The sequence below is a fragment of the Ictalurus punctatus genome, chromosome 1 (assembly GCF_001660625.3).
Source record: "Ictalurus punctatus breed USDA103 chromosome 1, Coco_2.0, whole genome shotgun sequence".
Taxonomy (NCBI): Eukaryota; Metazoa; Chordata; class Actinopteri; order Siluriformes; family Ictaluridae; genus Ictalurus; species Ictalurus punctatus.
The window spans coordinates 713,795-730,000 of NC_030416.2; the positions used below are offsets into that span (position 1 = coordinate 713,795).

At 48.9% G+C, this 16,206-nt stretch overlaps 1 protein-coding gene across 6 annotated transcripts in view; it reads left to right on the forward strand.

The window, feature by feature from the left end:
- Positions 1–16,206, forward strand: part of LOC108263690 (protein MTSS 1) — a 40,044-nt gene that overhangs the window by 15,211 nt on the left and 8,627 nt on the right. For 4 of the 6 annotated variants that reach the window (XM_017464741.3, XM_017464750.3, XM_017464748.3 and 1 more), the window contains exons 4-9: positions 9,468–9,552; positions 10,508–10,599; positions 10,707–10,781; positions 13,000–13,157; positions 13,259–13,366; positions 14,499–14,596. In XM_017464741.3, the coding sequence (XP_017320230.1) occupies positions 9,468–9,552; positions 10,508–10,599; positions 10,707–10,781; positions 13,000–13,157; positions 13,259–13,366; positions 14,499–14,596 (616 nt within the window). Of the gene's footprint in view, positions 1–7,820; positions 7,993–8,844; positions 9,272–9,467; positions 9,553–10,507; positions 10,600–10,706; positions 10,782–12,999; positions 13,158–13,258; positions 13,367–14,498; positions 14,597–16,206 lie in introns of those variants that run through there. The other 2 variants (XM_047157489.2, XM_047157508.2) reach the window with 2 other exon arrangements.

Here is a 16,206-nt window from a genome sequence, read left to right on the forward strand (position 1 = left end):
TATTATTATTATTATTATTATTATTATTATTATTATTTTAGGTGTTTTTTTTAAATGATCTCTTCAGTCATGTCATTTAAAGCAAGTTGTTTATCTACAGCAATAAGAATGTAAGGACACGCCCACGGTGGTACAGGTGAGTGACGCAGGAAGCGCGAGTCAGCTCGCCGAAAGCGGAATCACGGCGTGCTCGTGGTTTCAGACGCACGAGCCGCGAGTGACGCACGAGCCGCTCTGGATCGCGATAAGCGATCTGAAGGAGCGCGCAGTACGTGTGAAGTCATCTCCGCGAACAGACCGGCTGTGAAACACTACTACTCCGGTTACTCCTTCACCTCCAGCACGAGCAGCGCTTCCTGCAGATTCCCGAATGTTCCGGGATATTCTAACCGCTGTAGACTTTTCCAGGTCAGAACGGAGCCCGGTTCTCTTAATCCGGCGCTGACTGACCTACATTCCCCATTTAATCAGGGGGTTGGGTTTATCTCCACATCTTCACAGCTCAAGTGGTGTCAAAGAGCGAGTGATTATCTCTCTCTCTCTCTCTCTCTCCCACACACACGCACACACGCACACACACTCTGTAAAATTCTACAAGTCACGCAGGAAAGCGTGTAAAGACGAGACTGGGATGATGATGTGGTTAGAGAGACGCAGTTTCGTCTGATATCATCATTCAGCTAAAATAGCTCCGTGTAACCGAGCTCTGCGCGACCCAACCCGTCCAGACTCCACCCGTCAGTCTGGACCAGCACCTGTCTGGTGGCAGACGAGCGGCGCTCCAGCTGCCTCTGCTGCACGCTGTGGTCTGAACCAGAGGCTAATTAAAGAGCCGATATGTAGGCCACGGCCCGGCGCTCGCTCTGTCACACGCCAACTTCAGCACTCGCACTCACACGTAGTGTGTTTCACTGTGTGGGCTGTAGTGTGTGAGGTGTGTGTGAGGTGTGTGTGAGGTGTGTGTGTGTGGTGTTGTGTGTGAGGTGTGTGTGTGTGTGTGTGTGGTGTTGTGTGTGGTGTTGTGTGTGAGGTGTGTGTGAGGTGTGTGTGTGTGGTGTTGTGTGTGAGGTGTAGTGTGTCTCAGTGTGGGCTGTAGTGTGTGTGAGGTGTGTGTGAGGTGTAGTGTGTGTGGGCTGTAGTGTGTCTCAGTGTGGGCTGTAGTGTGTGTGAGGTGTGTGTGAGGTGTAGTGTGTGTGGGCTGTAGTGTGTCTCAGTGTGGGCTGTAGTGTGTGTGAGGTGTGTGTGAGGTGTAGTGTGTGTGGGCTGTAGTGTGTTTCAGTGTGTGGGCTGTAGTGTGTGTGTGTGTGTGTGTGTGTGAGGTGTGTGTGTGGGCTGTAGTGTGTGTGTGTGTGTGTGTGTGTGTGTGTGTGTGTGGGCTGTAGTGTGTTTCAGTGTGTGTGTGTGTGTGTGTGTGTGTGGGCTGTAGTGTGTGAGGTGTAGTGTGTGTGTGTGTGTGTGTGTGTGGGCTGTAGTGTGTGTGAGTGTGTGTGTGTGTGTGTGTGTGTGGGCTGTAGTGTGTGTGTGTGTGTGTGTGTGTGTGTGTGTGTGTGTGTGGGATGTAGTGTGTGTGTGGGATGTAGTGTGTGTGTGTGTGTGTGTGTGTGTGTGTGTGTGTGTGTGTGTGTGTGTGTGTGTGTGTGTGGGATGTAGTGTGTGTGTGTGTGTGTGTGTGTGTGTGTGTGTGTGTGTGTGGGATGTAGTGTGTGTGTGTGTGTGTGTGTGTGTGTGTGGGATGTAGTGTGTGTGTGTGTGTGTGTGTGTGTGTGTGTGTGTGGGCTGTAGTGTGTGTGTGTGTGTGTGTGTGGGCTGTAGTGTGTGTGTGTGTGTGTGTGGGCTGTATGTGTGTGTGTGTGTGGGCTGTAGTGTGTGTGTGTGTGTGTGTGTGTGTGTGTGTGTGTGGGCTGTAGTGTGTGTGTGTGTGTGTGTGTGTGTGTGTGTGGGCTGTAGTGTGTGTGTGTGTGTGTGTGTGTGGGCTGTAGTCTGTGTGTGTGGGGTGTGTGTGTGTGGGGTGTGTGTGTGTGGGGTGTGTGTGTGTGGGGTGTGGGTGTGTGGGGTGTGTGTGGGGTGTGTGGGATGTAGTGTGTGGGATGTAGTGTGTGGGCTGTAGTGTGTGTGTGTGTGTGTGTGTGTGTGGGCTGTAGTGTGTGTGTGTGGGCTGTTGTGTGTGTGTGTGTGTGTGTGTGTGTGTGTGTGTGTGTGTGTGTGTGTGTGTGTGTGTGTGTGTGTGCTGTAGTGTGTGTGTGTGTGTGTGTGTGTGTGTGTGTGTGTGTGTGTGTGGGCTGTAGTGTGTGTGTGTGTGTGTGTGTGTGTGTGTGTGTGTGTGTGTGTGTGTGTGTGGGCTGTAGTGTGTGTGTGTGTGTGTGTGTGTGGGCTGTAGTGTGTTGCAGGCTGCTTGTGAACAGTTAAATTAGCGCTACATAGCGGTTAGCTGAACGCTGACTAGCAGGATGTCCGTGACAGGAAGTACTCGTGCCACATAAATCGAAACTCCAACCACGGCAGCTTTGATCTTTGATCTTTGATCTTTATTGTCAGATATCTGAACTGACGGGAATCGCTGTGTTTTAAAAGGAGGGCGAGCGTTTCGGAAGAAGCGAGCAAAGAAGACAGATGGAGAGAGAGAGAGTCACACAGACTCGCAGATCAGGCGGAGGGACGGACAGCAGACTGCCAGCTGGAGGGACGGAAAATAGCCAGACGGACATGTAGGAGGACTGGAAGACAGACAGACAGATACAGATAGACGGAGAGACAGATACAGATAGACGGAGCGGTGCAAACCAGCGTTATGACCAGATGTTGAGTAAACGCTACCGGATAAAGCAGAATGAAATAAGTGGTGTGTGATGACGGAGGTCAGCGAGACCCGAACCCTAAAATTACCCCGTCATTACAACCAAATCTGCAGCATGTGGCTCTCGCTGCCCCGGCTGGATAAAATGTCCACCTCCGGGCGAGCGAAACCCGATCCGCCCCCCCCGTTTCTTCCTACTTTATATGCGGCGCTCCAGACCCGCACGTCGACACCGTTAGACTTGCGCACCTGGTCGCCATGACGTTAAGAAGAACGAGGTGACTGACCCCGCCACGTCAGGTCGTTAGAAGAACGGCGGTCACGGAGAAGTCTCCAGCAAGCTTCTGCACAGCTGTGACCGTGCCTCTAATTAGCCTCCTAATAGCTGCAGTGCTGAAGTACCGAGTCGTTATCTCAGAGGCTTTGGTTTCTGGGAAATTGAGAACATCTGTTCAGCTGTACCTAAAGATCCAGAGAACCGAGAACCCGTTCGATTTCATCATGGACCAACGCGGAATTGAATCACTTCGTGTATTTATGATTCGCCTGAAGGAATCGTTCATCTTTCCAGACCCTCGGACATCCGAACCGCACAGGGATCGGCCTGTAAGGCTCTCGCGTCCCTTTCGGGTCATTCTGCCCTCCTCTGTGTAACGAGGCGTGTGGAGGAAGTGCTTTGATAAGGCGTACAATGTTGTTTTTTTTTTGTCGTCGAGATAACGTAATTTAGTCTGTAAGTGCCGCGCCACTGCCTTTAACGATTCTGCTTTGGCTACGTGGCGCATTTTGGACCGTTCCATCGTTTTCAGGGTCGTAATCTCGGAAGAACTCGGCCGCGATGGCATAAACAAGCACGATAAGAGAGGAAGCTAGTCTCGAGAAAATCGTTCACACACACAAAAGAAAAGAAACGCAACACGGCATTGCAGAACAGTTAGGGGGGGAATCATTTGTCGCAGGTGAAGCTCTAAAGACGTAGTTTATTAGAGAAAATGATTCAAGTTCTTCATTTTTGGGATGGAAACAATATCGTGTATTCTCTCCTCCAGAGCTCGTGAATTATTAGCGTCTTGCTGACGATTGACGGAGGAACTCGTAGCGATCCGGTCGAGCGGCGTTCCAAGGAGAAATCCTTTCCGCTTCCCTCTCTGTGTATTTATTTTCCTCCCAAAAGCTAAAGCTTTAATACCGAAAGCCTCCTCATCATTATACCTGCTGGGGCCTTCAGCAGGCGTGCACACTTAACACTATTACCTTATTACCTGGACAATACACACCCGCTTCCTGAATAGCCCAGCACCGACCCCTGAGGGATTCCTTAAGGTCTCCAGAGTGTTGATAAGTGTAACTGATTAGATTATTAGCAAGGGACCGAGTGTTAAATCCGGGCGTTTAGCGTACGCTCGGAATGTCTTGACGCATCGCGACGTGATATTTTCGTCACATCGCCTGGAAACGTTTCTCTCCCACCATCACCGGCCTCGGAAGATGTTCATGCCGTATGTTTATCGGTAAATAAAAGCACGGTTACTTCACGGATCGGTTTGGACAGGTTAACTGGCCGTTGAGGACGGGAGTGCTGTATTACGTCCTGACCCGTTCCCGATTGTCCCGTTTGGACCGTTTGTTGGTGGACTCGTACAAGCCGGTTTGCTTGGTCAGATCTTCCTCGTGTGCTGCGGGCGTGTTACCTGCGCGTCCGTCCTGGTCCGCGTTTTCCGGCCGTCAGCACATTCCTTGCATGCTTCCTGCCGAGTCAGTGTGCGTCCCTGATGACCCAGCGCGCATGCTGTCCTCCCCCGAGCGCTAACTCACGGCGGCTCTGGAACCTGAAAAAACAAGTAGGAATGGTGATGAGAGCTGGACGGTACAGTTTATTAACCGTTATGGACATATGGATGGATCCGGGGTACCGTAAACCCGATCGGCGCCGGGGTCCGTTATTCTGATTAATATTTCAGTACTCCGTCTAGCCCGTTTTTATTTATTTATTATTTAAATTGACGATGAAATCCCAGTGAAGTAACCCGGCTTCTTCGTACGAGCTCCAAATACTTTCCAAAAAATCCGGCAGGAGGGGCTTTGGCTTGGCATTTCCTCATAGCTGGCGGATGCCGTGCTAAATACATCCCGTATGCATCGGTATGCGTTCCCCCTCGTGCACGCGGCGACCGAAATATCAGTCGTATATTCTCGCCTGAAAAGGTCAGAGAAGAGCTTCACATTGGCCGTTATTCATTTCCAATGGAAGCTCTTGTTTAAAAGAGCGTCTCCGAGCCGGACGAGGCTCTCGGGCAGTGCTTCTTCTCGTGAATGCCCGTCTTTGTGTCCGAGCCCAACTTTACTAACCGTCCTCTTAACTGTCCGCCTTTCTCCCCGCACTACCGCGTCCCCGTTAAGTGTTCTCATCCCGCCGCTCTGTTTCAGCGGGGGAAAGGTCGCCGTGTGTGTTTTCACGTCCTTCTGAAATCTCCCCGCAGCGTCGACTTGCACCGTCGTTCATCTCCAGCTCCGTTTTGCACAGCAGGGGCGGGGTGAAGCCGGCAGAACGGAAGATGAGCTGGTGGCCTGGTGGTTTTTTTTTTTCCTCAGGATTCGTTGGTATTCCTGTCGTTTTACTGGTTTTGCACTCGACTAATTGCTAGTTCGGCTGTTTCGTCCATGGTGTAGACTTTAATTTGTCTTTTTGGACACACACGTTGAAGTAGAGGTGATCACGATAATGCTGGGTATTTTAGTTTGCACCGGCCCTGTGATTTGTACACGGACCTATTGTAAGCTCTCGCATCAAAGGGGACGAAGGCGTGGAAGATCGCAGACTGAGAGACAGACGGGCTAAGAGGAGAGAGAGAGAGAGACAGAAAAGAGGTGTGGTGCCATGCTAATCACAGAATCCTCCAAGTCAGACCTATTTATAACGAGACTGGGCATTCTGGGAGGGACGCAGCAACTGGAGTGTAAATTTAGCGTACGGGGTCGCCGGATTCGAGCTCAAAAGTAGCTTTGAAATCAGGATGGAGCTGAGACCTGAGTCGCTTAACACGTTCCCACCTAACGTCAGCACGGCCAAAGCGCCGCCGCCTCTCTGCCATCCGGCCAGTTGAGTGTTTTTGGTACCGTGCCACTTCTTTTAGCAGGTTGAACTGTAGAACGCGAGGTTTGCGTCCCAAGAAACCCAAGAAGAGCACAAACGGAGAAGGAGGAGAGGTTCTCTTCGTGTTTAATGTCGGCGTCTCCACAGAAACGGTCTGGAGCTATGCCCGGCTTCCCGCCAGTGTCACGACTTGGTCTCGGTGCCATCACACGTCACGAGACGCAATCAAAACCCGCACTTTGGTCGGCCACAGAACCTGGTGTTCTGTTCGATTTCCTACCGAGAGGAAACAGAACCGTGGTTCACTGACCCGGCGTCACCGTCTGACGTTCTGGAACTACGAGACGCTGCGCGGTGTGTCGTGTCTGCTCGGGAGAACCGTTAGACGTGGTGACGACCCAGAGAATATAACTCGTAGTTATAAACGGACCGGTTTTATACGAGGGTGTGATGGTTCTGAAGAGTTTCCCCCGTGCCTGTGGGACACCTTTCTGACTTCTGGCGCATCTCCAGAGTTCCCTGGAATGCTTATAACCTCGTTTTAGTCTCGGATGGGTGTGAAAAGTCAACAAGTCGTAAAATGATCTGTTTTATAGTCAGTAGTTTTGTCTGGACTCGCTTCCTCTAGGTTCTTATTCGTAAAAAAATAATAATAATAATTAAAAAAAAAAGGTGACTGGGACGAGATCCGCCTGCTAGCAGCTGGACGAGAAACCAGACTCCAGCGAGACGGCCCTAACGTTCACCGACTGGCTCTGGTGTGGATTACACCCGCTGACATTTTAGACCTCATTTCCACATTTAAGAATCAGAACGCCGGGGTGTTAACTCGGGCCTCGACTGTGGCCTCATTGTCGCTTGTTCAAGCTGAAAAAGTCTCATTTTAAAAGCCAACGTTATGCGTACACGCTTTACCCAGACAGCACCGCAGTCACGACTCCGTAACCAGGGCGGAGGCGGAAGAACCCGAGCCCTTTCACCTTAGAATGGTGCTCTGTGAGCCTGTCGGGGTCCGACAGCGGTGTGCATTTGGACTGGGAACAAGAGCTCGACTGTCTCTCTGAGCTGTTGGTTTAACGGAAAAAACCAGGCGAAGTGGTGACCGTGAACAATCGGGGTTCAAATAAAAACACTGAAGTGTGCCGTCCCCTCAGACTGGAGGTTCTTTCAGATGTTAAATGAATGGTGAATGAAAGGAAGGGTGGAGAACCAACGGGTTACACAACTGCTACTCGTTACTCGTGTTTATTTTTCCTGTACTGTACGCTTTAAACATCCGCAAACAAAGACCGTCTTTCACTGGTGTCGAGAAGGTAAGCGGATCTCCGCCGAGGCTGTAGGACGACGTTTCAAACGAGCTAAAGGATGCATTCTAGAAGTATTCCTCAACCGTCTAAAGCATCATAAACGTCTTTCTGTTATGTGTTGTTAGCGTATGTGTAAATGCCACGTTGCGCAACACACCTAATTATCCACACACCCTCGGATCTCATCGTATAATCTAATCCCGTTATAAGCACGGAGTCGCGGTCACGTAGCGCACTCTCGCGTACAGCGAGGAGAGAGGGACCGTCGCGGAATATTCGATATTCTCTCCAGATGTGTTCGTTTTTTCTCCAGCTGTCTGAATGGAGCCTTACAGGCCTTTTGAAATCCGCGTATTAGTGAACTTTTTGTCGCTTCCTTCATAGATGCCGGCTAATGAGGCGTCAGGGCATCGAGCTTTCTGCTCCACGTATTTACCGGTTCAAGGTACCGATTATCTCCACGGCGACTGATACAGTACATCGTATAACCAAATGTCGTGACGGAAACACCCAGAAATGCAAATCATCCGTCATACACTAGCCTTCTCTCTTCTCGTGCACAGAGTGGAGTCGTCGTCGTAGTAGTAGTAGGATGACGAGGAGGAGGAGGAGGAGGAGGAGGTGATGAGAGCGACTGACGTTTGTTCTTGTAAATGAATGCAAATGACTTTTTGGGCTGTTTCCCAGTTCGGCTAAAAATAACCCCAGACTCGTTTCCCTTCACCATGTCCAATTCAGGAAATCCAAGTTGGAGAAGACATTCTGTAGCAGCGTACACACCGCGTTTCAGTTCACAGGTAATATTTAGCTACAGGGTGGAAAAATAATCCTGACAAGATTATAAACAGCCGGTGGTTCTTCGCTGTCTGCTGGAAGGAGGGCGGAGTTTAGTGGAGGGGTTGAGGCGAGGGTTCTGATTTCTGGTTTCTTCAGATTGGAGCTTTAGGCCTTGCTACAGACTGTGTGGGATGGGTGTGTGTGCGTGTGTGTGTGTGTGTGTGTGTGTGTGTGTGTGTGTGTGGGGAGAGGGTCTTTCTCGTATTTCTCTTTGTGCCTCAACAAAAGCAGCGTGTCACGTGCGGCCGAGCTGAAAAGTCGCTTCCAGCGGCGGCGCGTATCCATTCACGCCGAGCGCCTTCAGGCCAGGCGCAGGAGCACAAAGGACGCGTACGTCAGTGTCGGCCGCCTCCGCCTGAGCGCGCCTCCTTTCATTCACCCCGACGCGCACTACCACCGTCTGGACCTTGACCTCGTCGTGAACGCTGGCACGGGATCGCGCTCGGTAGCGACCGTCACGTAGGAACGCCGGATCGATACCAAATACGACCTCAAATACGATTCCATGAGTTGTTGATAAACTCTAATCCACACACACGAGTGCTTTCATCGAAACAGTTTTAATTGACATTTTGTGAGCGAGCCATTATTATTATTATTATTATTATTATTATTATTATTATTATAATAAAACACAACATGGTTCTTCTGTGATTCACAGCAGTGGTAGAGGGGTGCCATTACTTTGCACTGCACTTGCTAAGGAACACTATGATGTCTGAGTTGTCGGTTGATCGCCGAGACTATCATGAAGGTTTTGTCAGCCTGGGGGAGGGAGTGTGTGAGTGTGTGTGTGTGTTGGGGGGCGGGGTCGATGAGGTCATAGCTGTGTGTTTCTCACCGAGATCCTACAGTAGCAGGGAAGCGTGAGGTCGGTCCATCAGCCTCCTCTTACCTCAGTGCGATGCCGTGAAGTCCATGCTGACAGCAGGCTGTGAAGGTTTAGCATTTTAGCATTTTGACCAGAACACCAGTTTTTCCCAGGCATCAGTTATGCTAAAACAGCGTAGCAGTCGGCTAATAATGCTCGTGTTCATGCAAAAGGATTTCCACTCCGGTAATTTAGGCCTGTGACTGTAAGGTGATTTCACCACCGCGTTTTTCAGATTCGCTGACCGGCTCGCTAGCATAGAAAACAAAAACGAGGCTGCTGTATAAAAACGTAAACTTAGAAATTCATTTTCAAGGATCTCGTGTGGACCGAGATCGGATCCCTGAGGAATACCTCTGGTCTTTTTGGTATGTTTACGCTAAAACGTTTGTCCTAACCTGCAGGTCTTTGTTGAAGTTCTGATTACGGATAGATAGATGTAGCTAACAGTCAGTCAGAGCCCTGAAGGTTCTTGGGTTTGTCCTCTCGGGGAACGAGGCGTATCTCTCCGTCACGTCTAAATCAGTTTTTCCTTCTTTTTGTTGTTGTTTATCTCCTCCCCAGGAGGCACCAGAGACATCGGCTCGGCTCTGACCAGGATGTGTATGAGGCACAGGAGCATCGAGGCCAAGCTGAAGCAGTTCTCCACGTAAATATTTACTCCATTATTTACCGATGCTTGTTTTTAATTCCAGGAATGCGTAAATAATTCTTTGAATGTGGAATTTCACCGACGCGCGTGGTCCAAGGTGGGTTCCTGTCCATCTATCCCGCTTCGTTCGGGTTCTGAAGTGGACAGGCGTGTCCTCCATCCCTTCCAACTCCTGAAACCTTTTATTCCGACGCCGTTCAGGACGGCGAGCAGCTAGCTAGCTAGCTAGCACGTAGCTGGTACACCGGAGCTAGCAAAACAAAGAGCTAGCCATGCGAGTGGCGTTTCTATAGCGACGGAAGTAATGAAAGAGAGCGTGCAGTTGGGTCGTGAGCCTGAAACGGTGCTGATAAAACCGAATTATTTATGAGGAAAAATGATTATAAATCTGAACGTGTTTCACGTCAACTCTCTCTCACACACACACACACACACACACACACACACACCTTTCCTTTCTTTCTTTCTTTTCTGCAGTCTTTCTTTCCTTTTTTGTATTTATTCCTTTTGGTGCAGTTCCTTTCTTATCCCTCCCTCATGTCTTTCTTTCTGTCTCATTTTTTCACGTTTATTTTCCTCACTTGCTCTGTGTTTCTTCCCTGTATTTCTTTATCTTCCTTTCTTTTTCTTTATTTCTTTCTCTACTTCTTTTCTATCCTCATTTATTTTCTTGGTTACTCCTTTCTTTCTTTCTTTCTTTCTTTTTCCCCTCACTATTTCCCTCACTTGTTTTCTTTCCTGCTCTTTCTTCGCTCTGTTCATTCATTTTTGTCATCTTTTCTTTTCTGTTTCTTTTTTGTCTTTCTTTTTCATTCCTTCGCTTTCTTTTTCATTTTGCGTCTTTCTTTATATCTTTTTTCTTTTGCTTTATTTTCTGTTTTCTTTGACATTTCTTTCTTTCTCTCTCTTTTTTTTTACCTTTATTTATCTTTCTTTTTTCGGTGTTTTTCAGGACGTTTATCGACTGCCTCATTAACCCTCTTCAGGAGCAGCTGGAGGAGTGGAAGAAAGGCGCAAACACACTGGACAAGGACCATGCCAAAGGTGTGTGTGTGTGTGTGTGTGTGTGTGTGTGTGTGTGCGCGCGCGCATTAGGAATAAATCGAGTTTTGATGTTGTTGGGTTATACCGTCGTCTCTTCATCCACACAGAGTATAAGAAAGCTCGGCAGGAGATTAAGAAGAAATCCTCAGACACGCTGAAACTGCAGAAGAAAGCTAAGAAAGGTAACGCACGCATCACTTCCTGTTTCTGATCCAACACACACACACACACACACACACACACACACACACAGAGGGAAATTAGGTTGAAATGTGAAGCTCTGAGAGCAGAAGGTTATGTAAAACTCATTGTCATGTAAATCTATAATAAAGAGTGATGGCGAGTGCCCCCCCCCCCCTCCGCGAGTGCCCCCCCCCCCCCCCCCCCCCCCCCCCCCGCGGTGTCACGGGAGTTAATGAGGAACGTCAGAGACGTGGAGAAGGTTTCCATTACAGACGCTGCTGATGTTCTAACACCGTGTGTAAACGCTTCCTTTAATCACTGCAGAGTTTATTCAGATTCATGTCTGTTCAGCTCAAAGGAGAAATGATGACCAAAAAATATTCCGCTATTCCATGACAAAAACGGGACTCGGATTTTATCCAGAGCGCCGATTCATTTGGGTCGTGAGCTCCACTCACCTTTTTCCCTACAGCGCTGTAGAGGCCACGCCTCCTTTCTTTGGACTGACGACCATAGAGGCCACGCCTCCTTTTTTTGGACTGATGACTATAGAGACCACGCCTCCTTTATTTCTACTGACCTCTATAGAGGCCACACCTCCTTTTTTGCTGCTTTTAGAGTATTAGCATATTTAGCATAGCATTATTACAGAAACCTGACACATTGCTCTGCATTTTCTTTCTGCTCTGTATCGCTGTATGCACCTGTTTTGAGCAGCTGATGCGCTGGGTAAGTGTGTGTGTGTGTGTGTGTGTGTGTGTGTGTGTGTGTGTGTGTGTGTGTGTGTGTGTGTGTGGGGGTGGTCTATGATGTCAACCTGGCTGTGTTCCAGATCTTTCTTTTGGTTCAGTGGCTTTTTGGTATCTGTTGCCTTGTGCCTTGTTTTCATACAGTGGCCATTATAGGCAACAACTGTGAGTGTGTGTGTGTGTGTGTGTGTGTGTGTGTGTGTGTGTGTGTGTGTGTGAGTGTGTGTGTGAGTGTGTGTGAGTGTGTGTGAGTGTGTGTGAGTGTGTGTGTGAGTGTGTGTGAGTGAGTGTGAGTGAGTGTGAGTGTGTGTGAGTGTGAGTGTGTGTGAGTGTGTGAGTGTGTGAGTGTGTGGTGTGTGAGTGTGTGAGTGTTTGAGTGTGTGAGTGTTTGAGTGTGTGGTGTGTGAGTGTGTGGTGTGTGAGTGTGTGGTGTGTGGTGTGTGTGTGTGTGTCTCAAATCCACTATGTCATTAGATGATAATCCGGATGTGAGTGTAAGACAGTGTGTAGGCGTGGCTCAGGTGTTGCGCTGCACTCTGACCCCTGGGGTCATTAAACACGTCCCTCCGAGCTGTAACGAAGCCGTGATGAGAATCAGTGGAGTAACGGCTGTGCGTGATCTTCACACTTCTCTCTCAAACGCTCCACTTGGTGATTCTGTAAATAAAAACGCACCCTCGTGTCAAAGGTCACGTTGTCTTTAGGAAAGCGTCCGACAGCATGGGGGGCGGGGGGGGGGGGGGGTTAACGGAGTGACGGGGGGAGGATGGGGCCAAAACTTCTGGAACAGGGCTTGGATTGAATTTCATAACTGTGTATTAGTAATCATGACCAGAACCCTGAGTAAGATCTCTGCTCTCAGGTAATCAGCTCAGCGCCTGTCACGCATCAGCTACTTCCTGTAAAAGTTACTTCCTGTTTACATTCATGTTTATTCATTTCAACCCAAATCTGTCATCAAATACGCCTTGTTTATTAAAGTGTGTTTACCTGTACAGAGTGGTGTGGGCTTTCTGTCTGTCTGTCTCTGTCTGTCTGTCCGTCTGTCTACCCATCTGTCTGTCTGTCTCTCTGTCTGTCTGTCCGTCTGTCTACCCATCTGTCTGTCTGTCTCTCTGTAACTACTTGTCTGCGTGTGTCTGTTTTCCATCTTTCTCTCTGTCTCTCTACCTGTCTGTGTCTATCTGTCCGTCTGTGTGTCTGTCTTTGCTTGTACGTCTCTGTCTCGGTATCCACCTGTCTGTGTGTGTGTGTCTCCTCACCTACCGGTAACCTATTAGTTAACGAACATTTTTAAATATTTTTGAAAAGTTTTTCACATTAAATATAAATATTTCTGAGCGTCTGTTCATGATGATGTTATTGATGTTAATAATGATGGTGATGATGATGATGATGATGTACCACGCCACGTATGATGACTCTGGTACGGTGGTAACGTGAGTGCTGAAGGTGTGGTGTGCTGCAGGGAGAGGAGACATCCAGCCCCAGCTGCACAGCGCCGTCCAGGATGTGACGGACAAATACCTGCTGCTGGAGGAGACGGAGAAGCAGGCGGTGAGGAAGGCGCTGATCGAGGAGCGAGCTCGCTTCTGCATCTTCGTGTCCATGCTGCGGCCCGTCGTGGTGAGCGGCAGCCGTAGTCCTCGCTGTAGCGAGAGTTCTACAGAAAATAGAAATCTTGTCTTTGTATCTGTATTAACACGTCGCGTGTCCCCGTGTCTCAGGATGAGGAGGTGGCCATGCTGGGTGAGATCGTCCATCTTCAGACCATCGCAGAGGACCTCAAAGTTTTGACTGTGGACCCCCACAAACTCCCCCCCGCCAGCGAACAGGTCTGTTCCGAAATCACATGACACAACTCCTACACGTAAACACGTCCGTCAGTGTTCGCTTCACCGTGATCTGTGATCTAGATCTTTACTTTGTAATATATTTGAATGAAAGTCCCTTTAGATGCTTGTTTATCTTTGACACCGGTTTCCTGACCGGTTCCCCAGCTCCTCGTATGAGTGGAAGAACCGGTTAGTGATTAATCTGCTCTGTGCCAGATGTTTTGACGAGCTGTCAGGTTCTGACACGCATATCCGCGGTTCAGAGACCGATAAGCCCAGACCGATGACTGTCGCGGCTCAGACGTGACATTTCTCTCGACTCCACGAAGGAGCGCATTGGCGGGAGAACGTTTTCCCGCGAGCTTGGAGTTCAGCAATAAGGGTTCATGGAGATCTCACAAGTTTGCGGTGCAGCTGAACTTCCGAGTTACTTCCGTGGTCTAGTGTGTAGACACCGGCAGGTGTGTTTCACCGACGCGTCACGTAGACTGCGATTTAGAAATTCCTAACGTGTTCTTTCCTCCTTCCTTCTGATTTCTGATTGAAGATGAGGAAATTGTGGAACAAAGCGATGGCGATCGCAGCGCCCGGCCCACGGGCCGTCACCGAGCGTCTGAGATCTTTTGTTAAAGTAACCAGGTGTGGACTGATTCTGCGTTCTTGTGCAAGACGAGACCAGATCAGATCAAGATTTTTGTCAAATATCACCTAGCTCGTTTGCTCACCTGCACGCCAGACTGACACTGACGCACGCGTCCTCGACATGCTTTATCCACTTCTGTGACTCGCCCACACCGGTCTAAAAATCTGACAGGAAGGAGTCTCGTCCAGATTTAGTGCCGGATGTTACCTCGGACCACTCCAGAGTTCTGCAGACGTGGATCGGTGGTTCAGGTTCTGAACGTTGGACCACTGAATAAGGTTCTTACCCCCCTCTGCTCTACGACCTCAACCCAGCTCCGAGTCGTGGCGCGTCATTTATCCCAGACCAAAATACCAACCTACTGTACCTTCTGGTCACGCCATGACCTCTAGCTCGCACTCTGTGCTCTGTATGCTACGCGCCAGGGGTGTTTTTAATGAGTCCAGGCCATCATGCGTCTTCACTAATTCTCGTTTTCATATCGTTCAGATCATCCACGACTTAAAGGGTTCGGATTACAGCTGGTCCTACCAAACGCCTCCATCGTCTCCGAGCACCACCATGTCCAGGAAGTCCAGCATGTGCAGGTAAGCGTTTACCCGACTTATTTCTGTTTCAGATGAACGCCTTTTCCCACTGATTTGGACTCCTGGTTGTTCAGTGCGCTCAGGAATCGGATTACGGTTGACCTCGCCCTACTTTATACTGTACACGACCTGTAGTGGAGGATCATTCTGTTTCCATGGTTTGTTTCACAATAACAACGAGAGTTTTGGACTACGAATGGAGACTGTTGGGACGTCAAGCAAAGCAAGATCTCGGTGTGTTACTCTGGCGAGGGTGGTAGTTACCTCCAGGTAGGGTGGTTAAGCAGCGCAGGGTTGAGTGGGGCAGGATGGCGGCGCTCAGACCAACCACACGATTTTCATACGGGGTGCAGTGTGCCGGCTCCACGACCTCCGCATCTGGTTCCGACGAGAACGAGGATCTTTTTCTGTCGAAACCCTGTTCCCGTTTTAACCCTGTCGCAGGTTTTCACCTCACGTCCCCGAAAACACTAGACGTACCCCTGACCTTGAGTTTAGTCCTGGTTGCCATGGTTTCATGATTAGTGCACTTGAGGTCGTCCTTTTATACGTAAATCAGATATTTTACTATTTTACACATGCACCAGTGTTTCCATGGCGATTTAAACAAATTTCTTGAACATCACGCGTCGCTACATGGTGTTAACGGGGTGATTTTACTCACCTCAGAGACGCTTAGCAATTCATGAATCAGAACAAATATCTAATACAAAGCAGCAATAAAGAAATAAATCAGAATTCCTGAGTACCACTGACCCTTCCTTTGATTGGTTATCTTGATCTCACTACCTGGCCACGCCCACTTCGCTTTGCTAACTGAGGCTAAGAATAATAACGGTTTGTGGCCACCTTGCGACGTCGCGTTAACTTCGAACCGTGTATAGTGTCGTTTCAGCTTGCTAATTATTTAGTTTGCTGACTAGCTACATAGCTTACTAGCTAGCTTGGGGTCCCGTGAAATATTAGGAATGCCCATGGGGTAGCGGTGGGGATTAAAGTCAGATGTCTTGTGTGTGTGTGTATGTGTGTGTGTGTGTGTGTGTGTGTGTGTGTGTGTTTTATTGTACGTTTAAGCGCTTCACCTTTGTTCGGCGCTAAAGTCCGAGTGCTAACCATCTTCACCTCCCCTGCACTTCTGAGCATGACCAAACGTGGCTTGTTTCATGTCAGATTCTTCTCTTTGGCAATTTTCTCTTCTCTTCTTTTCTTTTTTTTTTTTTTTTCCTCCGAGAGAGTCGTCTGTTCCCAGAGCTTCTGATTTTAGAACAGCGGCTAAAAATATAAAGCAGGCCACCGAGTAATTATCGTGTATTAGATAAGTGGGATGTTTTGGGGATCTTCTGAACGCTTTGCTGTAGTTTTAAGAAACTGTGCGTGTTTTGCTCGTTTATCTGATCTGATTGTTTTAGATTGGATCCTTGTTTAAATCTGATGTGTTGAAATTGCTCCAAAGGGAAGGATCGGGTGCTTGTGTGGATCACCTGTCATTTTATTTTTGCTCTTGTGTTGTTGTTGTTGTTGTTGTTGTTGTTTTTGTTTGTTTGTTTTTTGGAGTTTGCATGGTGTGTGTGTGTGTGTGGAGTGTTAATGTTTCCCGGTCGCTTCTGTTT